The sequence below is a fragment of the Hydra viridissima genome, unplaced genomic scaffold, assembly GCF_058129835.1.
Source record: "Hydra viridissima isolate aposymbiotic clone 2 unplaced genomic scaffold, HvirCarnegie_v1 scaffold_5, whole genome shotgun sequence".
Lineage (NCBI taxonomy): Eukaryota > Metazoa > Cnidaria > Hydrozoa > Anthoathecata > Hydridae > Hydra > Hydra viridissima.
The window spans coordinates 10,396,434-10,422,304 of NW_028324304.1; the positions used below are offsets into that span (position 1 = coordinate 10,396,434).

The 25,871-nt window shown below is 29.7% G+C and overlaps 1 protein-coding gene and 1 pseudogene across 1 annotated transcript; both read left to right on the top strand.

The window, feature by feature from the left end:
* The first annotated feature begins 525 nt into the window (after positions 1-525).
* On the top strand, positions 526-4,033 carry LOC145185806 (uncharacterized; annotated as a pseudogene).
* A 14,674-nt stretch (positions 4,034-18,707) lies between these two features.
* On the top strand, positions 18,708-20,796 carry LOC149888580 (uncharacterized). The gene is made up of 2 exons (XM_090087130.1): positions 18,708-18,920; positions 18,989-20,796. The coding sequence occupies exons 1-2, from the start codon at positions 18,820-18,822 to the stop codon at positions 20,736-20,738; spliced, it is 1,851 nt and encodes a 616-aa protein (XP_089943256.1). The 5' UTR covers positions 18,708-18,819; the 3' UTR covers positions 20,739-20,796.
* The last annotated feature ends 5,075 nt before the right edge of the window (positions 20,797-25,871 follow it).

A 25,871-nucleotide genomic window follows, 5' to 3' on the forward strand; every position in this document is an offset into this window, starting at 1 on the left:
TGATTGTCGTTGGGGATGAAACTTTAGGTATTAAACATAGTTGTTGTTTCTTGGTTTTATATATATATGTATATATATATCCCTTTACTTCGCGGTGTTGTTGCACAACAACAGTTGAAAATTGTTGAAAATAAAGTAACCAAAATTAGCATTTAATTCACAGACTTCATAAAATTATTAAACACAGATAAGTCCTTAAATAATCGATGGCTCCGCACAAAATCGGACTATCTGCTATCTCCGCCCAAAACAAAATTGAAAACCTCAGTGCTAAAAGTACTTAAGTCACATTTTGACGAAATTAAGTTAACTAGTAATTTTTTCTAACACGGTTAAGCCCTTTGTACTGGATAAATTGCAACATTTAAAAATGCACCTAAGCCCCTCTTTCACACATACCAAAAATAAGAATTATACAACTTTATGGACAAAAAGTACTTAAGTCCTTAATTTCGGTGCTAAAAGTTCTTAACTTAGCTTTTCCCACCATGCGGCTGTTAGAATTAGTTTATAACTTGAAAAAAAATGGTGGACGAGGCGAACGCTATCTTACCCAAAATAAAATCCAAAGCCAAAAAAAGAACACTAACACCATCAAAATGGAAAAGAAATGGCATTAAGCTGGATAAGTCAGAGGTAACAGTATATATATATATATATATATATATATATATATATATATATATATATATATATATATATATATATATATATATATATAACATATATATATATGTTATATATATATATATATATATATATATATATATATATATATATATATATATATATATATATATATATATATATATATATATATATATATATTGTGAGGAGGGAAGATGAAGAAAATTCTAAACATTATCTTTAAGTTTTACCCGACTCAAACACGCCACATTCGAACGAGGAAAAGAGTGAGTCAACCAAAAAAACACCAGGTGGACACACATGTCTAATAACATGAAAAATGAATAAGTCACACCATAAATGATTAAAACTGTTTCGCAAACACGACTTGAAACACAATCATATGATTTTAATTAGTAAAGTTCTAGAAAGTTCTGTAGCCACTTTGATATAAAGTCTAATAAAAAGAAAACCAGTAAAACTTGTTTTAAAGAATACCATGACTCAGAAGTTGAAACTAAAGTACTGAACGAACTTGAAGAAAAAGAAATCTATTGTCTGGACGAGAATTCAAAATAACACCTGCGGACAGATAGAAAAAGAAACGGTTGAGAAAATCTTTTAGATTTTTACGTTTTCTTTTGGGGGAGATTTTTTTAGTAGATTTTCTTGAGACCTCTCTTTAGAGAGATGTTTTCGGAAAATTTTGATGAAATGTTTTAAAGAGAGTTTTTGAAGAAGTATTAAGAAAGAGTTATGAAAGATTATAAAAAAAGAATTTTAAGAGAAAGAAAAAGTTTTAAGAGATTTTAAAAGAGGATTTTATGAGAAAAGGATTTTTGAAGATTTAAAGAGAATTTAATGAAAAGAATTTATGAACAATTTAAAGAGGAACTTATGAGAAGGATTTGGTGAGGAAATGTATTTGAGCAACTTTCAATTTGCGTTGTTATAAGTATTAATGTATTGTTATTTGTATGAGTTAATATTAAGAGAATATATATATTGATGAGAAATAATTGAGAATATTGATTAAGAAAAATAAGTAAGAGAAGAAAAATCAGTCGTAAGTATTTTTACTTTTGTTTTCATTTTAAGTAAGGCAATATTATCGTTATAAATATTTTTATTATTGCTTTGTTTGAGCAAACAATTTTTATTAAAAAGTCTGATGCTCCTATCGCGCTTTTACCACATCTGCGTTACACACTGAAAGTCCTACCTCACATTCTATCACTCTATATTTGCGCTACCATTACACTTACATAGAACCACCACAGCCACATTTAATAATCATCATCCTTAACATAATTAACATAAAATAAAATATAAAAATTAATAAAATCCGCCGCCCTCACAATATATATATATATATATATATATATATATATATATATATATATATATATATATATATATATATATATATATATATATATATATATATTATTGATATTTAAACTTGTTTAGTACTAGTTATGTTATATATATAATACAAATATATGTTATATGCACTTGTTATTATTTCTAATGTTATTATATATAATATAAAACTATATATTTTTTATATAGTTTTATATAAAGCACACTGTGTGTTCACTTTCTGTAGCACTTTTTTCTTACTCACAAAAAGTGTACTTGTTCCTAATGTAATGAGCAGTAATAAATTAGTAAAAAACTTATGGCAAAAAGCTGAAGCCATCAAGGAAGCCTGCCATAATTGAATGTCGTTGTAGATGTCTAACTAAGTTCACAGATATTGAAAAAGAACAGATTTTTTCTGCATTTTCTGCTCTTAAAAATCATGATGAACAAAATATATATCTGCAAGGTTGCATAAATATAACCCCTGTCAATAATATTCGTCGAAGAACTAGAAAAGAAAATGGCAAAGAACGAAGTAGCTTTTTTTATTCAGTCACTGCAATGGATCAAACTGTTACCGCTTGCAAAGTAGCGTTTCTTGAAATACATGGGGTAAAGAAATCTTTGCTTAAGAGAAAAGTTCTTAACTTTACTGTTCCCATTGAAAATGGCCGGGGTAAACACGAAAATCACAAAACAATTGTTAAAGAAATTAGAGATCGTGTTTGTGATCACATTAAACTGTTTCCTGTACGTGAAAGCCACTTCAGCCGATCAAAATACAAATGCAAAAAATACCTGGATTCATCTCTGACTGTGGCAGAAATGCATCACCTATTTTTAAAGGCAAACCCAGATCTTATACCTAATAATTGTAAATACTGGCTTTACCTTGACATATTTAACTTTAAATTTAATATTAAATTTGGATTTCCAAGGAGTGACATATGCGATAAATGTGAAAAATTCCAGGCACAAATAAAAGCAGCTGAGTCAATTAATGATGCCATTCTTGTAAATAAACTGAAATTTCAACATGAGCTTCACATAAAGAAAGCTGATGTGTTTAATGTGCAAATCAACGAAGCCACAGAAGCTGCAAATTTAACCAAAGACACTGCAGTGATCTGTTTGGACTTTGAAAAAAATTTACCGCTTCCTCTAACTGGCATTGGACAAGAATATTATAAGCGTCAACTTTGGATTCACAAACTGTGCATTCATGACAATATAAATGAATCTGCTCACATGTTTATGTATGCTGAGCATTTTGCAGCTAAGGGCCCAAATGAAGTCATTTCATGTTTGGATCATTACATTTCTGGTCTTAAATCCTACAACTACAAAGATTGTGATTTTCATGGATAACTGTTTTTCACAGAATAAAAACCGTTATATCTTTGCTTATCTACAAAGATTGGTAAGTAAGAATGTCTCTATAACACAAGCTTATGTAAAGTATCCCCTTCCAGGAAATAGCCGAATGCCTTGTGATCGTAATTTTGGGCGCATTGAAAAAAGGAGAAGAAAGAAGGACAGGGTAATTCTACCTTTACAGTGGGTATCGCTTGTGAAGAATACAGATACCAGAAAACCATTTAATGTTGTTTACGTGGAGCATCCTCTTACAGACAACATGATCCAAGATGGAACCCCAGTTGTTAAAGTACTGGACTTTAAAAGGGCTAATGATCCTTTAATAAAACCAGTAACTGGAATCAGCAAGCTTAGAGGAGCAAAATTCGAACGAGGCAATGTACCACTAAGTAGAAATTCAATGACCGGAGAATGTTGTGATGTCATAAAAACTTTTAAATGTGGTAAAAAACTTTCAACTCTCCTTTCACTCAAACCTAATCGAGCATACGTAAATTTTTTGCCTGTTAAAACTGCAAAATTTCATGACATTTGTGATCTCTTAACACATGTCAATCTTCCCGAAGGAGTTACTATTTATAGCAATATTCATGGCATAGATGGAGACACGAGTGACATTGAAGATATAGAATATACTTATTTCTTTATTGTAATATTATGTTGAAAAGTTACATTAGCTCTGTGTGTTTTTTTTGGTGCAAAAAGTACCTAACTCTCCTAATAGGACAAAAAGTACTTAAGTTCAAATAATAAATTAAACATATCTTCTAAAAGATTAGGGCGTAAGGCTTTAAAATAAGCAGGTTTATTCATTATAATAATGCAAATGTATAGGAGTTATTAGAAATTCATTAGCATGTCTTGTCTGATTTCAGGGTCAGTTTGAATATTCAAACTCCATTTTCTCAAAAAGACTATTTTGTGACTTAAGTACTTTTAGCACTAAGGTCTTCAATTGATCTATCTGCAATCCCCGCGTAAAACAAAATTGGACTATCTGCATTTTCCACCAGCTTTATTTTTGAACTATCTGCATTTTCCGGGCGTTCAAAGTTTTTATTGCATGAAACAATACGCCTTGTCAAAATGTGATTTCACCACAAATGGGAGATCTGATGATAAAAGTTGTTAATAAGAAGGCGGCAGTTGCATTATTTTCCATCTATTCCTGAAATATAAATCTGTATAAGTTTTAACACAAAGTTTCACTTGCTACATTTGATTTTGTTTAGAAGTAATTATTTTAAATAGCTATATGACATATGGTATGTTAATGCAAATGAAAAATTTACAATATTTTTAGAACATCATTTTAGCAGCTAAAATAAGAACAGTGTGCATCAACTTTAATCTCAATTCTGAACTTAGCGTATACACATCATGAATTAATCAAAGTGTACCTGATCGCAAAACCAATTGTATGTATTCAAACTTAATTTGAAACTAAAATGCTACTGGATTAAGAAAACGTTTTACAGTTTTACGAGGCTTATTCGAAACATTGTTTGGTGTTTTTCAAGTTTGTCTATTTTCAACAGAAAAAAAAAAAGTAGTGTTACTGTGTTATCTATATTATATAGGTTTACTATATAGCATATAGCAGTCAGTCATGTTTTGGTTAAATGTGAAAATAACAAGTTGGTTTGTTAAGCTTCAAAAATTAATTAATTCAAGTGTATTATTGCTATCGTCAAATAAAATATGTTAGATCTTAAAAATATGTTAGGACTACAAAGTTGTAGATGTTTTTAGATAATTTGTGTTAGTATGTTAAGTTATAATTTCGAAAGTTAAAAATTACCTAAATGTGACTATAATTTAAATTCAAGTACCCAGGACAAAATTTGTATAGATTTTCCATACAAAAAATAGGCTTTTGGAACATATTCTCTATAGAAATTCAACTACTAAAAGTCTATAGAATATGCAATTGAAAGTCTATAGAAGTTTCTATAGAAAAGGTCAATATTATTTTCTATAGGCCTATAGAAACTTAACTACAGAAAGTCTATAGAAGTTTCTTTTGATCGTATTTTTCGAGAGTGTATAGAAAATATTTTCTATTATCATTTAGATGGTCTATAGAATCGTTGGGATATATTCCATCGATTATAGTCTATATTATATATTACATAAATAATATACTACATATATTATAGAAAATAAAATTGCTTCATATACAAATTTCATAGGCTTTTTATGATATTCTATAGACCATCTGTAAATTACATATGAGGAATATTTCCTATTGGGAGAGAAAACAAGAAAAAGTGCGTTTATAAACTTTTAAAACAAGAAATACACTATGTACATTCTTATAACATCTTTCATATTTTAACTCTTCTTAACTTTCAACGCAATATTTAATTTCAATTTGATTGCTGTTCACATATCATTTGACAACACACCCGGTATTTGACAGGCAAAGGCTAAAAATACAAAAGAGTTAAATTTTTTATTGATTTCTTCCGTTTAATAAAGAAATTCAAATGCTATAACTATTTACCAACAACACCATCAACAAGGTCTTGACAAATTTTGGGTTTTGCTACTTTGTCAGAGTGAGCATTACTTTGCTTGCCAGAAATACTGACACTTCTTAGATAGTCTGTGTTTCCCACCAATGACACCAAAAGATCGTGTACTTTTTGTCAATTTTGGTATATGATGTGTTAAGGAAGATAAATCATGGGGGGCTTGTTTAACTGCAAAACTCCATTGAATAAGTTCACCAAGATTAATTTCTATAGCAACTTTATCTGCATTCTAAAATAAGAACATAAAGGAATACTGAATTTAACTAGCTAAAATTAGAAGTATTTACAATATACAATACATTTACAATGTTTTCAATAACTTCAATGTTTTCTTCAAGACGCAATCTTTTGGTTTTTGCACAACTTTTACAATCATATTTCTAAAATAAGCTGATGAATTTGAATGAAATATTTTAAAATAGTATTTAACATTTATAAAAAACAGTTTTTAAAAATGTTCATCATAACCACACCATTAAAGTTATCTGATTTGGTAATGGTGGAAAAACTTTTACAAGTTGATTGTTCTTGATTGTTGCTTGATTGTTCAACTCCTCCAAATCATCTTAATCATTTAAAATATAAAATAGTATAATACTTGTTTCATTACAAAAAATGGAAATTTTACACCTGCATATAAATGTATATATATCCTAAATTCTGCTTACCCCCGATTTTAAGAGCTTTGCCTCATAATTTTTCCAAGTAGGAGAACCAGACTTTAATGCCTGGTTCTGCAACATTGCATTGAAAAAACTTGATGACCACTGTACAACAACATTTTCTCCATATACAACTGGACCTTTAACTAAGTCCAATCGAACAACCTAAATGAAATTAGTTAACTAGTAATAAGTATGGTAAAGCTACAGTTAAGCGGCCTAAAATAAATTTAAATTTTCGCTTTTAAAAATACGGTGGAGAGTTTGAATGCATTTAATTAGAACAATAGTATGCACGCATGAGTGATTTCAAAAAAGAAATAAATTTTAGAAGTGGAATAAAAATAGTACAGCGCGCTTGATTTCAAAACTATATCTTATATTTCTATAAAACTTAAAAAATTGTCAGGTAAACACTTGCTATTATAATACGGCTATTTTCATAGCCACAGGTCTCTTAAAAACACATCAGCATGAACAATTATCATTTAAACTTATATTCTTTAACTATTACAAATAACTTTAGTAAATAAATAATCAAAAATAAATCTACGCATAACATATTAAAGTAACAAAGTAAAAACAATATCATAAAAATAACAATAACAATAGAAAATGTTATATAAAAATTACACTGATCCAAATTCAAAAAAAAAAAAACTAAAAAAACTACTTTGAAATTTATCTACTTTGGTTTTATCTACTATTTAATGATGCTTTTAGTCTCTGCGAACGAGAGCGCAAAAAGCGAAAATGTAAATTTATTTTAGGCCGCTTAACTGTAGCTTTACCATAAGTATTAATATACTAATGATATAAGTTTTCCCACAGACAAATGGAAAACTTTAATTAAACTTTCAGTTTATACCAGCCAAACAAGAAATAAAATAGAAAGTGCTGCAATAAAACAAATGATTAGTAATAAGAAATACTTTTACTATTACTAATTAATACAATTTAATTTTTTTAATTATTTATTGTAGATTAAATATAATTTTGTATGTATATATATATATATATATATGGTAAAGCTACAGTTAAGCGGCCTAAAATAAATTTACATTTTCGCTTTTTGCGCTCTCGTTCGCAGAGACTAAAAGCATCATTAAATAGTAGATAAAACCAAAGTAGATAAATTTCAAAGTAGTTTTTTTAGTTTTTTTTTTTTTGAATTTGGATCAGTGTAATTTTTATATAACATTTTCTATTGTTATTGTTATTTTTATGATATTGTTTTTACTTTGTTACTTTAATATGTTATGCGTAGATTTATTTTTGATTATTTATTTACTAAAGTTATTTGTAATAGTTAAAGAATATAAGTTTAAATGATAATTGTTCATGCTGATGTGTTTTTAAGAGACCTGTGGCTATGAAAATAGCCGTATTATAATAGCAAGTGTTTACCTGACAATTTTTTAAGTTTTATAGAAATATAAGATATAGTTTTGAAATCAAGCGCGCTGTACTATTTTTATTCCACTTCTAAAATTTATTTCTTTTTTGAAATCACTCATGCGTGCATACTATTGTTCTAATTAAATGCATTCAAACTCTCCACCGTATTTTTAAAAGCGAAAATTTAAATTTATTTTAGGCCGCTTAACTGTAGCTTTACCATATATATATATATATATATATATATATATATATATATATATATATATATATATATATATATATATATATATATATATATATATATATATATATAACAAAAAAACAACTTTGTATGGTACTTAAAGTTTCATGCCTAATGGCAATCATAAGCCATGAAATACAAATCAAAAATGTAAAAACTGTTACAAAATTACAAAAATTACTGTGTCGTGTGCTCTGACATCATAATAGAAAGAGAGGAGAAAAGGAAATATAGAAAGAACGAAAGAAAAGAAAGAAAGAAAGGAAAGAAAGAAATAAAGAAAGAATTAAAGAAAGAAAGAAAAAAAGAAAAGAAAAGAAAAAAGAAAGAAAGTAAGAATTTAGGCCTAGTCGCCAGTGTCAAACTTGGAAAGAAGAAATTTGTGGCGCTACTGCACTTTTGCATCCCCCTTTTTTTATTGCTGATTATGATAGAGAATTTCATGCTGAGTCAGAAAAATATAAAAACATAGAGTTGAAAATTAACGGAAAGTGCTCTAATTCGAAGTCAAAGTTGTAAAAAATTCCACTAAAAATCCCTAATATTCGCCATTTTTTAAAAATCTTTTGTAAAACGCTTTCAGTTTTAACGAAAATTAATTACCGTTACATTGCGCAATAAGCAGACCTGGTTTCAATTATCCTTAACATTTATATTTTAAAGTATTTTAACGAAAGTGTTATAACGAAATGAAATTAATGGAAGATTTCAAATATAGGTTGAACGTAGAATGTGAGAATGTTGACAAATTGATGAATAATTATTATTGTATTGCCCTATCCCTATCCCTATCCCTATCCCTAACCGCCTACCCAAACCAGCTTTATTGTGAAATATAAATCGTAGTTATAATAAAATAATTGCGCATGCGTGTACAATATTGCGCTCTGAGTAGCTTATGACTATGTAGAGCGCATTGCGCTCTACGAAGACACTTGGGAAAAACCACTGATCTCAAAATATAACTGGATAGCGTATTCAATTGCCTTTTTCAAAAAAAATTGAAGCCAAAATTGGCCTCCCAAGATGGCGGCGATCGGAGCTCCTAGCGGTGATCGATGTACATTTTATAAGGCTTTTTACAGAAATATTAAAGAAAATAAAAAGAGTTTTAAAAGAAAAACTTGACTATGAAACAAAGTTTTAATGACTTTAAAGAAATGAAATGATTTCTAAAAAATTAGACAATTAAAAATCAGTAATTATTTTTATACTAAGGTACAAAATATTCGATACTTTACGATTAAATATTTACTTTACGATTAAATAATATTTATGCATAATCTATGTACCTTTTAGTTCTTAGTTACCCAATGCAGTGTGCTAGAAGGTTAATAACATGACTGTATGGTAAGCGGCAGTGGTGTCTACTTACAATTTTGACAAATTTTATATTTTCAATTTTTGTAGCAAGATATGTACATGCTGCATGAACTATTAGCTGAGCGCTGTGAGTACACACAACTCAGGGGTTCCTTCTAGGATTATTTAATACATATATGTAATTAATAGATATAGTATTTAATAAAAATATTAAGTACAAAATATTATTTTTTAATATGTTATTTTACTTATATATTATTCTTTGTAATATTTTAGCTCTTAATAATTGAGTCAATTGTTTTTAACTTGTTATTCAAAACAAATCATTAAGGGAATATTTTGATAAGATATATTTTGTATGTTATCAAACATTATCAACATTATGTATCTGATCAAAAAATTTATGATACGTAAATTTACAATAAACTATCTGCATTAAATGTTGGAATGGATTAGTACTTTCTTATCATTTCGAACAAACCAGTTTTTTAAAATTCAAAGACAGAGGATGTTTAATTAAACCAACTAAAAGTGTTACTATCATATGCGAAGAAACTGAAAGATGTTTCCAAAGGTTGCTTGCCTCAATAAATGGCAACCTTCCAAATGAAATAGGAATTCAAAATGCCATTTCTGGTGCTGTTTTGAGATCAGTTGATTACTCAAAAATATTTAATGAACAAACATCTCATATGTTTGACTATAACTGATAACCATTTATTTGCACTGATTAAACTTATTTCAGAAAACTATGCAAATATATATCTTTATCAACTGGGTAAAAAACAAACTGCCAAAATAACTGGAAAAAAGCTTAGAAAGCAAGTAACAAAACTTATCCTATTCAAAAACCAATCAAAAATATTTTTGATATATATATATATATATATATATATATATATATATATATATATATATATATATATATATATATATATAATAACTCTAGAAGGAACCTCTGAGTTGTGTGTAATCACAGTGCTTAGCTAATAGTTCATGCAACATTTATAATTTTTTAGTGCCTATCTGATGAACTAATGCCTAAAAAACATTTTATCTTAAAAACAAAATCAGCTGCCTACCATGCTGTTGTGTTATTAACCTTCTAGCACACAGCATTGGGTAGTTAAGAACTAAAAGGTACATAAGTTATATAACAAATGCTAACTATTTGAAACTTGAGATTTCTGCACAAGCAAACAAATACTTTTTCTTTACTTTTATTAAACAAACTAAATTTAAGCAAATTAAAATTAAAATTTGTACTTAGTTTTACTGAGAATTTTTATTTTATTATATCTATTCTAAAAAACGAAAAACAGAAAGTTAATATAAAGCAACTTATTGTAAGAATATGTTTTGTTAAATAAAAAAATATTTATATTTGAAATTTATGCAAATATGTAATATTCCGTTATTTTTATGAATAAAATCTTATGTTAAACAAAAAAACTAGATTTTTATTTGAGCTTAGATATAAAACTTGATTATCATCAGTTTCTTAATTTTCATATCACCATTCCTTAATTCCGCCGCCATCTTGGGAGGCCAAAACTGGCTTCAAAAAATTTTTTCTTATACGCTATCCAGTTATATTTTGAGATCAGTGGGAAAAACATACTTTAACGACTTTTGTAACGTAAAAACCATGCTATTAACGTATTGCTTTTGTAAGCTAAACGATCATTAACTTATTATTCTCAAAATGGCGAATATAAGGGTTTTTAGTGGGATTTTTTACAACTTTGACTTCGAATTAGAGCACTTTCCGTTAATTTTCAGGTCCATGTTTTTATATTTTTCTGACTCAGCTTAAAATTCTCTATCATAATCAGCAATAAAAAAAGGGGGGTGCGAAAGTGCAGTAGCGCCATATATATATATATATATATATATATATATATATATATATATATATATATATATATATATATATATATATATATATATATATATATATAAAGAAGTACATGATGATAATGTTTCAAGAAGGTATCTTGTTTGATAAGACGAATGAATTGGTTTTAAAATGCAGTCATAGAAACAAATTTCGGCGCCACTGCACTTTCGCACCCCCCTTTTTTTATTGCTGATTATTATAGAGAATTTTATGGAAAAATATTAGGTTGATGTTGCTTAGCACTTCAATGTGTGGGTGGGCAGAACAGTTATCCACCAGGAGTGCTACTTTCCTGTCTTGAGCACGAAAAAATGAGTCAAGTTTCATTACCCATTCTGTAAAAAGGTCTCCGGTCATCCAACTTTTTAGCTGATTTTTATATGTGCAAGGAAGTTGTTTAATGTGCTTAAAACACCGTGGGTTTTTAGATTTTCCAATAACAAGCATAGGTAATTTTTCTCCCGTTGCACTCCCTGCTGCTGTGCCTGTTAGTCTGACTTTACTATTTTTTCCCCCAAAACATTTTTCTCGTGATAAATGGTATGTTTTGTTTGGTAGGCACCGGTAAAATAGTCCAAACTCATCGGCATTGAAAATGTTTTCAAGCTTGTAATTCAAAAGCAATGTTGGAAGTGTAGTTTCATTCCACGAAGCAGTCATATTATTCGTCACGGCGGCACTTTCGCCTGAGATTATTTTAAAGCTGATGCCGCTCCTAAAAATAGGAACAGAATAATTGAATTTTAATTACACGTTTAAAAAACTAAATAAATTAAATATAAACAGATACATGTTATTTGTTTATATTAAAATTGAACAAGATTTGACAAAATTTAACTGACCTTTCTTTCCAATTATGAAACCAACAATCAGATGCTTTAAAATCCAACTCTCCTAATGCTTCTGCGAATTTTAGTGCCTTTTCTTTTAGTATGGTACCATCAATTGGTACTTGTTGACTTTATTTTGCAACGAACCACATGTATATGGCCTTGTCTACATTTTTGAAATTACCATTACGAAGTTTCTTCCGTTTAGATTTTGTGCCATTTTTTTCCAGGTTAATAACTTGGTTTTATTTTTAATCCAGGTTGATAATGTGTTCTTTGGGACTCCATACTTTTTGGCAACCTCTTTGTTAGACATCCCAGTCTCTAGGTCTTTTAATGCCTTGCATTTTTCTATAATAGATTTGTTCGTGAGTTTTCGTTTAACGAGCGGCATGTTGCTGCGTTTGACAAAAAGAATAAATTATATATTAAAGGAAAACTTTTCAGAAATTCAATTCTTAAAAAAAATCTAATTTAAAAATCGAATTAAAAAATTTTTTTTTTCGAAAATTGGAATTTAAAAAAATTAAATTTTATTAAAACATTTTTTAAAAAAAAAATGTTGAAAAGTTCGAGATAACGAGAGAAAATTGCCCTGTGGACCGAAAATATTGTTCGAGATACCAAAAAGTTCGAGATAATAAGGTTCGAGATATCGAGAGGATTTTAGCCTAAACTAGTACGTTATGTCCATGGGACCGCTAAAAAAGTTCGAGATACTCAAAAGTTCGAGATATCAAGTATTCGAGATATCGAGAGTCGACTGTATACCCACCTACTTTTTTTACTTTTATTGCAGATTACAAAAGATCGTCGTCCAAAAGTAATAAAAAGTATAGGAAACAATGCTTTTAGACCAACTTAATATTCTCTAAATTCAATCTGAAAGTGTTAAAAACTCATACGAAAACGCTAAAACTCGCCATTTTTTCAACGTAATGACGAATTTAAAAAAATTAGTAAAATGTTTAAATTATAGACCTGGTTTTTATTGCTTGGTAGTTTTATTATTTTCGCAATGATTACACAGGTCAACAGCATTTTGGGGGCCAAAGATATTTCAACGAATTTAGGGTAATGTTTAATACTCATGCATGAGTTTTTAACTAGCTTGTGTTTAGTTAAGAAGCATCTCCAAAAAAGAATGGTTTTAAGTAGACAACAAAGAAAAATCCACAAAGTTTGATTGCTTAATGAACAAAATTAGGTTAATAACAATAATTTTGTTATTTACCATCTAGATTACTATATATATATATATATATATATATATATATATATATATATATATATATATATATATATATATATATATATATATATATATATATATATATATATAGTAATCTAGATGGTAAATAACAAAATTATTGTTATTAACCTAATTTTGTTCATTAAGCAATCAAACTTTGTGGATTTTTCTTTGTTGTCTACTTAAAACCATTCTTTTTTGGAGATGCTTCTTAACTAAACACAAGCTAGTTAAAAACTCATGCATGAGTATTAAACATTACCCTAAATTCGTTGAAATATCTTTGGCCCCCAAAATGCTGTTGACCTGTGTAATCATTGCGAAAATAATAAAACTACCAAGCAATAAAAACCAGGTCTATAATTTAAACATTTTACTAATTTTTTTAAATTCGTCATTACGTTGAAAAAATGGCGAGTTTTAGCGTTTTCGTATGAGTTTTTAACACTTTCAGATTGAATTTAGAGAATATTAAGTTGGTCTAAAAGCATTGTTTCCTATACTTTTTATTACTTTTATATATATATATATATATATATATATATATATATATATATATATATATATATATATATATATATATATACAGTGAGAGAAATAAGTATCCGAACAAAAGATTTTTTTATGGAAAATAAACTTTGTCAGGTTTTTTTCGAAAAACATATGTTTTTGATAAATACTTTTATAATTATTCTAAAAGCAAATTTAATTACGATTTTATGTTGCAAAAAATTAATCAAAGGTAATTAACTTGCGTTGCTAAAATTTAACGATTCCCGAAGGAGTGTTAAAACTTCAATGAAAAATAATTATCCGAACATGTTGTTTTGTAAGCGAAGTTTTGAAATTGATTATTAAAAAAAGTTTTTAAACCAATGGTTTTAGAAATATTGTTGTTTTACAACGAGTAATTTTTAATAATTGACTGATATTTTTTTAAATTCATTTGATTTACCATTGATATCATCAAGTATGGGAGTTAAAACCAAGGAATGGTCCCAAGCTCAGCGCAATTTGGTTATTGACTTGTTCAAGCAAGGTAAAACGTTTAGGTCGATAAATAAAGCGACTGGAATGGCATTAGGAACCATCAGCGATCTGGTTAAAAAGTATAATATGTTTGGATATGTGCAAAATCAGCCCAGATGCGGAGCAAAGCGTAAAACAACATCAAGAATAGATCGACAAATTGTAAAGATGGTGCAAAAAAACCGTTTTTTATCAGCACCAAAAGTGTCAAGCCTCCTTGAGAAAGATTTTGGGTTAAAAGTGAGCTCATGTACTATTCGAAATCGATTGAAAGAAAGTGGATTCAAAGCAAGAGTTCCACGCAAGAAACCATCCCTTTCAAAAATCCATCGAAAACGAAGACTTGCATTTGCTAAAAAATATGTAAATATGCCGGTATCATTCTGGAGGAAAGTTTTGTGGACGGACGAGTCAAAATTTAATCTTGTGAAGTCCGATGGAGCTCAAAAAATTTGGAGAAAAAAAGGGGAAGCATTCACACTCAGTTGTATTCGAGGCACAGTAAAATTTAGTGGAGGCAATGTTATGGTATGGGGATCGATGGCTTGGAACGGAACAGGAAAACTAGAGTTTATTGATGGAATTATTGACTCTGAGGTTTATGTTAAAATTCTCAATAAAAATCTTCTGGCTTCAACTAAAAAACTGCGATTAGGAAAGCATTTTATCTTCCAACAAGACAATGACCCTAAACATACGTCAAAGAAAGCAAAAGGGTTTTTCATCCAAAAGCAAATTGAGTTACTTGAATGGCCTGCGCAAAGTCCAGATCTCAATCCAATTGAACATCTCTGGGCAATTCTGGATAAAAAATGTGGCACACGATGTCTAAAAAGAAAAGAAGATTTAAAAATCATGCTCCAAGAAGCTTGGGCTGATATCGACTCAGATACGACAAAGAAATTAGTTGAATCGATGCCATGTCGACTTGGAGAAGTCATAAAAGCTAAAGGCGGTCCAACTCGATATTAAAAAGTCAAAAAAATAATTACTCGGAGAAACGTTAATCTTTAAGCCTTAATCTTTAAAATTTTGTTCGGATACTTATTTAATGCTAAAAAATTGCATAGTTTAAATGTATCTTAATTTTTTATCAATTAAATATTATTATTGATATTTTTTTTTTGCATATTGAATTTGTAATAAAATTTTCTTTCAGAATAATCATTTCTTTTATTTCTATAAAGTGTTTTTTTTCGAAAAAAACCTGACAAAGTTTATTTTCCATAAAAAAATCTTTTGTTCGGATACTTATTTCTCTCACTGTATATATATACATACATATATCACAATAATTTCGTTAGTTAGGATCTTAGTTACTAAATATATATATATATATATATACACTACCGTGCAAAAGTCTCCGCTCATGTGTAATATTTCAATAAAGTAACAAAAGTTTGCAAGAAAATTGCGATTATTTTTAATTGTTTATTAAACAATGAATTAGACAGTAAATACAATACATTTTAGGATGATTTTAAATATATAAAATCAAGAAAATGGTAATATACTAAGTTGTAAATGTTAAATTTTATTTTCATCAATATGAGACCCCTTGGAGCGTATAACAGCAGCGCATAATCTTGGCATTCGGGCTAATAATTTATTCATGGTTTCCGCTGTTATCTCATTCCAAGCTTTTTGCAAACGTTCCCATAGCATTTGCTGATTAATAAAAGATGTTTCACCTGCTTCTCTGATCTTCCGATCCAGTTCATCCCACAACTTTTCGATGGGTCATAGATCTGGTGATTGAGGAGGCCAAGTCATAATTTTGCAAACTTTTCCCCTTTCTTTTAGTTTCAAATAATTTTTGCATAATCCAGATGCATGTTTTGGATCGTTGTCCTGCTGCATGATGAATCCTTTCCCAATTATACAAATACCAGATGGAATCGCGTGCTTAACCAAAATATTATGGTACATGTGTTTATCCATGGTAGATGTGATTTTAACTAAATCTCCAGTTAACCCATTGCCAAAACATCCCCAAAGCATAATATTACCACCTCCATGTTTTACAGTACTTTGTATACATTGAGGAAGCACTCTTTCATTAGGTAAACGCCTAACATGCACGCGACGTCGGGTACCAAAAAGTTCAAACCTACTCTCGTCTGTCCATAGAACTTTCTTCCAATCTTCTAATCCCCAATTTTTATGCATTTTTGCCCATTCCAATCTTTTCTTCTTATTTACTGCCCTCAACAAAGGTTTACGTGCAGCAATGCGTCCAATTAACTTGACTGATCTTAGTCTTCTTTTTACAGTATCAGTTGATACTGGCTTTACCCTTGTTTTGTTGAGTTCTGCTGTTAAAATTGTGGCTGGAATTTTTCTATTTCTTTTGCTGGACACAACAATAAACGTATCTTCTTGCCGTGATGTAACTCTTGGTCTTCCAGAACGTGATCTGTCGCTGTTGGAACCAATATCATGCAATCGTTGTAGAGCATATCTCACACCTGATTCGGATATTTTTAACCTGGAAGCAATTTTTCTATATGAATAACCTTCTTCACGTAAATTACATATTTTGCCACGAAGTTCTTCACAATATTCTTTCTTTACTTTCACCATTTCTCAAATTCTTTATTAAATTCAAGACATTAAATGCGCACACTAATGCCATTTTCAAGTATAAATATAAACATAAGTCTATTAAAAGCAACCAATTAAAATTACTGAAAACATCCTTACCATGCCGGAAAGTATCATGCTACTGTCAAACCTAAGCTTACAAAAAATATTTTGGTTAAAACTTTTGTGCAGTTTTAAATTTAATAAAGAATACTGAAGAACTTTATATTTATTTTACGTGAAAAAGGTTATTCATATAGAAAAATTTCTGCCATGTTTTTAGCAGCAGAACTCAACAAAACAAATGTAAACAAAATTATTTGAAACAAAAAGAAAAGGAAAAAGTATGCAAAAATATGATTTAGCCTCATCAACTTTTTATATTAACATTTTATTCTTTTTATATATTTAAAATCATCCTAAAATGTATTGCATTTACTGTTCCTTGCAAATATTACACATGAGCGGAGACTTTTGCACGGTAGTGTATATATATATATATATATATATATATATATATATATATATATATATATATATATATATATATATATATATATATAAATTAGCAAAAATACTTATCTAATTTTTTATTTGACAGCTTGTTTTACCATCAGTAGGTTCATCAGGAAGTCTGATGAACTTAGTGATGGTGAAAGATAAGATTGTAAATATGTAAGGTTAATATATAACATGTTAACTAATGATTAATTTGTTAACCTTCCTGATTACTTATTGATGGTGAAGCAAGTTGTGGAAGAAAAAATAAGATAAGTGGTTTTACTAATTTATTGCTGCTCTGCTCTTTAAGAATTTTGAGCACTCTATTTATAGAATACGCTAACATAGTTTATATATATATACATATATATATATATATATATATATATATATATATATATATATATATATATATATATATATATATATATATATATATATATATATATATATATATATATATATATATATATGTATATTAGGGGGTTGACTTTTCAACTTTTTCACTTAAAAATGAATGGGTATATTTTTAAAAGCTGACATTATTACATTTGTTTATAGAAATACATGCTTTTAGATCTTTGGTTGCAAAAACATCCCCCGTAGAAACATTTTTTTTTAAACAAGCTAAAAAGGTAACCTTTTTTACGTTTTTTATACATTTTTTATTGTTTTGCATGTTACGAATAACGGTAATATATATATATATATATATATATATATATATATATATATATATATATATATATATATATATATATATATATATATATATATATATATATATATATATGAGACCGTCAGCTTCAAAACCGGCCCTTTGACATTTTTTTCGATTTTGAATGAAGCACGCCAAATGCTTCGTAATGGCTCGCACTATATTGAAAAATTAAAAAAATGATGCAAAACTTGTTCAATCCTATAGTTTTTACTATGTAAAATTCAGCAAATGGTGCAAAACCGGCTCTTTTTGTTTGCGCAGCTGCTTCAAAACCAGTTTATTATTTCAGCCAATAGGAAAGCACTTATCATACCACGTGATCACAACAGCTGATATTGAAAATACTTTCGTTTTTAATGCTTTTATCCTCTGGAAATTGCAAATTCTTCGTGATTTGTCTTGTAAGTAATAGAAAAAGTAGAAAATATTTATGAAATATTAACTAACTAAACATTTACAGACTTTTTGCGATGGAAAACGATCGAAAAGTAAAAAAAACAAGCAGACTGCTTTCACGCAAACGCGTGGCAGACCCCGAAAACACAAAACGAGCAAGGGAGAAGAAAGCTAGGTATGCATTACTGATGAAGTATTATTTTTAATTATGTTTATTAACTTTTAACTTCTATTTTTCTGCAGGTATTCAAAGAAGAGTCCACCAAAAATCCCTTCATGCAAGCACAAATTGGGTGCTTTCCAATGTCACTGCCTGTCACAGAGTGATGTCATCACTTTCAATGAGCGATTTTATCAAACAAGTAAGAAAATGGACCAGGACAACTTCATTTTGAAGGATTGTTCATCCCTACAGCCGAAACGTGTTAAAGGTGAATCAAATAGGAAAAGAAAATTTACTGTAAAATATTTTGTTACAAAGGCTGTCTCTTCCTCTATAAGAGTACCAGTTTGTAGGAAAACATATTTAGGAATATTAGGCATAAAAAAACATAGACTGCTTGGAATTATCAGTAGATATCACAAATCTGGTACTTCAGCCAAAGAAAGTAGAGGTGGAGACAGGAAAGCAGAGAAGTTTGTTGAGAAAAAAGAGAAAGTAAATAAATTCATAGAATCATTTCAAGTTAGTGAAAAGCACTACTGTAGGTCACACTCAAAATGTAGGCAGTACTTACCAGCTGAACTCTCAACTGCTGCAATGTGGAGGATGTATAACAAAAAGTGTGATAGTCAATTAAAAGTTACCAAATGGTTTTTTACTAATATATTCAATACAGAGTATAATCTAGGTTTTGGGACCCCTAGAGTTGACACCGGCTCTGCATGTTCTGAACTTAAAACTAGAATCAAAAATACAAAAGATCTCCAAGCCAGAGAAAAAATAGTTTTAAAATTAAACATCCATTGCCAAAGAGGTGATGCTTATTTTGACAAGCTGAGGGAAGAAAGTGATGACCTTGTTACCCTTTCATTTGATTGTGAGAAGAACCAAGTCTTACCTAAACTATCAGATCAAGCTGCATATTATAGGAGGCAGCTCAACTTTTATAATTTTACAATTGTAAAAGGGAGCTCTCATAATACACTTAACAAAGAAAATATTGATTCTCACTATTGGATAGAGGGGGAGCAATCTAAGGGATCAAATAAAATTGCATCTGCTCTTTATTTTTCTCTGAATAATTTAAGCATGTCTAGCAACATAAAAAGAGTCAGATTGTGCTGTGATGGATGCCCTGGGCAAAATAAGAATACAGTAATGATTGGTATGATCAGTTATTGGCTCCACAATAAAGCTCATCCTCATATTCAAACAGTGGAACTGGATTTCCCAGTGACAGGTCACTCCTTTATCCCACCAGATAGGGTGTTTGGCACCATTGAAAAGGTCATCAATAAGAAGGAGACCATTGTTAGCCCCAAAGAGTATGTGGAGGTCATTGAAAAACATTCTGCAGTTTTCCACTTAGGAGAAGATTATGAAATTTTTGATTGGAAAAGTTATTTGAAAACAGTTCTAAGAAATAATGTTTCTTGGCATTTTAAAATAGCTAGTTGTAAAAGAATCATTGTGTTAAAAAGACCAAGAATTATTGAGGTGAGAGGTGAACCTTTTTATACAGTAGAAGTTAATGCTTTTAAGTCATTGACCAAGAAAGGTAAAAATTTTAATTCAATTAATTTACCAATCATTCATTCACAAATTAAAATTAACCCGAAGAAAATAAAGGATGTAGAAAAGTTATTGAACTCTCATTATGGTGTTGATTGGAGACAAGATCAAAATCTTGAGTTTTACAATAAAATTTTACCTAATGGGGAAATAGATGGCATTGACTCTGATCAGGACAGTGAATCAGAAGAAAATAATGAGCTGTGCTGTGGTGAAGATGGATCATCTGATGTTGATGATGCTGATGTTAGGATTTAGTAATTTAAATTTTGTGAACTTGAAACTATTTTATTGTAAAGAATTTCTTATTATGAAATTGACTTGCCTTTTTAATGTGTTTTTTAAGGTGCATATAAAAAAAAGAAAGCTATATAACTTTTGTCTTGCTAATTATTACATAAGTAAATTTAATCTTTTAAATGTTGTTCACACATGTATTTATAAAACCCAGGTAGCTAAACTTATATGACATGTGATACAGGTATTTCTTCAATTTTTATGACCACTAATAATTAGTTACGTTATTGCATTTTAATAGAAATTTAATGGATAGCAAAAATTATTTCGAAATATATTTAACTTTTTAAAAAACATTAGCGGGCTATCCTGCTAAAAAAAGGGGGGAGAGAGTTTTCTAAAATTGTCCATAGATGGCGTAAATATACTGAAAAGCGTGTGAAATCGCGGTGGACTTTAAATAACCATGGGTTTCAACGAAATTAATCACAAAACAATTAAAATTTTATTAAAATGTGCAGTGGCTGGATCAAAACCGGCTCTTTTTTGAAAAAAATGCCCTTTAATTAAATATTTCTATTCAATGATTATCACAATTACTGATATTCACATAGAAAACCATTCATTAGTGACTAAAAATGAGGTGTATATGTTTTTTTTAATTTTTTTATTTGCACAAAAAAAAAAGTGTATCCTGTAAAATTTGCTTTAGTGCAAAGGGCCGGTTTTGAAGCTGACGGTCTCATATAATCATCTAAGACATCTAAGACACCCATCTAAGGCTGGCAGGAAGAGACCTAGCATACCTGAAACAGAACAGTAGAGGTCAGTGACAAGAATGAAGAAGGCAATGAACAAAATAATGAGCAAGATTCTAATTATATTCCTCCAGACAAATATTTAAGAGAAAGTATAAGAACACCGCTGTGGCTGTTAACTTAGTTAAGAAGTCAAAGCTAAGTATTAAGAAATCAGCAGAAGTTTGCAAAAACCTATCTGAATGTGGTGTCAATGTACAAGCCCCATCTAAATCTAGGGTTTATGGAGCTACAATGTGAGCAGCTCAAAAAGTTGAAAAGCACATGATAAGTAATTTAAAAAATGAGAATTGGGTGTTGCGTTTTGACAGTAAAAGAATGTCAGAGAAGGACTATCAATTCTTGGTTTTAAAAAATGCAGAAAAGGAGGTGAAACTAGCCAATTTAAAACTAGATGATCGGAAAGCTATTAGTATTTACAGTGGAATAGTTGAACTGTTGGATAAATTTCAACTATGAAGTAGTATTAAAGTTACAATATCTGAAACTAAAAGTGTGAATACTGGGAGTAGAAATGGAGCTGTAATTCAACTGCAAAGAGAATTTGAAAGAAAAAATCTTGAACCATTTCAATTTATTAGTTGTCAGCATCATGTGTTGGACACAATTTTGAAACATACTATGAATGAAATTCTTAACGAAGGAGTATCAAAATCGCCAAAATTGCATTACAAATTTATTGAAAACCTGCAAAAAAATTATGAAAATTTGAAGTCAAGCTTCAAGCAAGGTGAACAAATTTGTAAAGTTAAGATTAATAAATGAAGAGACGAAATGGAATTTTTGTTCGAGTTGGTACAAAGTTACCAATACATGAAGGTGACTGGCAGCTTTCCAGCTATAAACTTCTAAAGTCTGCCGTCGTTGCACATTGCCAGATGGAATTCAAGAGCAATCTATGCTCTTCTGGCTTTTATTTTAACTGAATCGGATAATAATCAATTGCGCTCGATTTGAGACTTCATTGCATCAATTTGGTCTGATATATGATTTTTCTGACATGCAATACTCAGAACACGATTTTAAAAATAACTTCAATAAAACAAGCAATAACTTCTACTTCAGCCATGAAGAGCTTAAAAAGATTTTGGTCAGAGGAGCCCAGCTGAATACAAGGAACTCAAAGATCCAATATTTGTGCTGAAAAAGCCATAAAAGTTATGCAAGAAATTCATGCCAGAGATATAGACAAAATGAACAACAGATTTTTTTTTGCAAAAGAACTTTTAAATTGTATCTTGTTTAACTAAAAGTTATTTTGCCAAAATAAATTATTTATATGCTAATTTGTCGACTTTTATGTATTTCTCAAACAAAAACATATTTTTCTAATTACGGGGGATGTTTTTGTAACTTGACTCAATAGAACTTTTAAAATCGGTAACCTAATGTAGAATGTCATATTTTGGCACTATACTGATATATAGTTGTAAAAAAATCAACCCCCTAATATATATATATATATATATATATATATATATATATATATATATATATATATATATATATATATATATATATATATATATATATATATATATATATATATATATATATATATATATACAGTATTGGACAAAACATATGCAACCAACATCGAACAATACTAAAAAGTGTTCCTAATTTTACTTCTTAAAAACGAAACGAACTATACTACCACAGCAAACAGTTCAGGAGTCTGGAGTCATAGCATGCCATGACATGAGCAATCAGCTGACAGGTGACAACACACAGGCAGAATTTCGTTGACAAGTGCCATTTTGCAGCGGACAAAACAAGTGCAACTTTTTTGGTTTGTTTCATTTTCTTAAGTCTAGTCCGTGTCAACGTCACGGAAGTTTTTTAATAATTAAAGGAAGTATCCAGAAGTTTCCAGAATTTTCCAGAAGTTTCCAGAAGTTTCCAGAAGTTTCCAGAAGTTTCCAGAAGTTTCCAGAAGCATGCAGAAGCTTCCAGAAGTTTCCAGAAGAAGCATGCAGAAGCATCCAGTAGCATTCAGAAATATCCAGAAACATTCAGAAGCATCAAGACCCATCCAGAAGCTTCCAGAAGCATCGAAAAGAAGCATCTAGAATCTTCCAGAACAGGTTCACACAGGTATTATCCATATTATCAAGACAGTTAATCGAAGTGAGCTTTATCAAAGTGTTTTATCGAAGAACATCAATACAAGAAGTGAAATACAACAAGTGTTTTATTACATCAATACAGTCCACATCCAACCAAGACGTTGTGTTCCACAGAGCATTATTGTATCATCACAAGGTAAATGTAACACGGTAAGCCTTGAGAAGCGTGATTATTTATTTTTATTATTTTTATGACTTCAAGTGCAAAAATGGCTCCCGACAGTCTTGGATTGGAACTAAGAAAGAAAATTATTGGCGATTGCGTAAGTGGAATGTCACAAAAAAGTATTTGTGATAAATATCGCGTGAAAAAATGGACCGTATCAAGACTATGGTCCAAATATCGTTCTACGGGGAAGTTGGCAGCAGATAACAAAGGTGGAAGATCGCGTTTCACCACTTCTAGAGAGGATTCTATGATCTTCAGATCCGTCCAGAAGGATCCCTGGATACCATCAGTCGAGATACAAAAGCAATTAGAGCTACCTGTATCGGACCGAACAATCAGACGACGTGCTGTTGAAGCCGGATTGTTTTCTCGACGCCCTGCAAAGAAACCGCTGATTTCACTAAAAAACCAGAAGAAAAGAATCCTGTTTGCTACATCTAATATTGACTGGAATGTGCAGAAATGGCGAACTGTCCTGTTCAGTGATGAATCGAAGTTCAACATCATTGGGAGCGATGGCATTTGCCGTGTACGTCGACCGGCCGGAAAACGCTTTGATTTACGTTACTGCCATAAGAAGCATGGTGGAGGCAATGTAATGGTCTCGAAGTATTTTTCTGCTAACGGTCTAGGTCCAATACATCGAAACGATGGAATAATGGATCATTTCATGTATAAAAATATCCTGAAAGATGTTATGTTTCCTCATGTTGAATGGAATATGCCAATAAAATGGGTTTTTCAGCACGACAACGATCCGAAACACACTGCAAAAGTAGTCAAGCAGTGGTTTCAAGACAACCATCTATCGGTGATGGATTGGCCGCCTCAATCTCTGGATCTAAACCCTATCGAGAACCTATGGGAGATCGTCAATCGCAGAATTAATCGTGAAGGTGTTCGTAATAAGGATCAACTGTTTAAACAAATCCAAAAGGCCTGGGCAGCGATTCCACAAAGTTTCATTGAGCACCTTATCGAATCTATGCCTCGAAGATGCAAGGCTGTGATCGACAACAAAGGATTCGCCAGAACATATTGATAGCGATATACAGCTTGGTCAACATTTTGTCCAGTTGCACTTGTTTTGTACAGAAGGAAATCAACTTTTTTTAATACTTTTGATTAATTTATTAATTTTCGTGTACAAATAATAAACTTTGTGGTGAATAAAGCTTGAAGAACTTTGTCTCTTAACAGTTACATAGTTATTTCTCTAAATTGTAAAAATGCAGCACTTTTATATAAAGAAACTAAATTAGCATTATTTGGTTGCAAATGTGTTATCCAATATGTATATATATATATATATATATATATATATATATATATATATATATATATATATATATATATATAGTATTGGCAGACGCACTGTACATATATATATATATATATATATATATATACAGGGTGTCTGCCAATATTTTAAGTTGGATTTCTCTGGCTTTTCCCTGATATTTACCTATTTATCGTTTAGAAAAATCCTCTTCAACAGCAAAAATATAAACAATAATACAACCCACATTAAATATATCAAGAGAAGTTTATAAAACTATCTGCCAAATAAACTTTTAGATTACGTGTACTATATACAACTTATTTAAGTTATATAAGTTTGATAAATAGTCATCTTTCCTGATTTTTCTAAAATTTAAACTAATTTCCCTGATAATCCCCTGATTTGTTTGAAGATATCCGAATTCCCTGACATTTCCCTGATTTGGCAGACATCCTGTGTATATTTACATGCAGATCTTGCGTATAAAGACCACTTAGCAACAATGCAGCATAACATAACAAGAATTTAATTTGATCTAAAGTTATTAGTCAAAACAACAAGGCTTTAAAACTAACAACTTTTTGCGATGTTTTTACATAAATTTGATCAACGTCGATCATCCATATGAAAATACATCGCAAAAAGTTGACAAAAAAGAGGCAAAAAAATAATAAACAAAGCAAAAAAAACACTTACATTTCCCTTAAAAACATCGCAAAAAATTTATTGTTTTTACGATCAATATATATTACATTG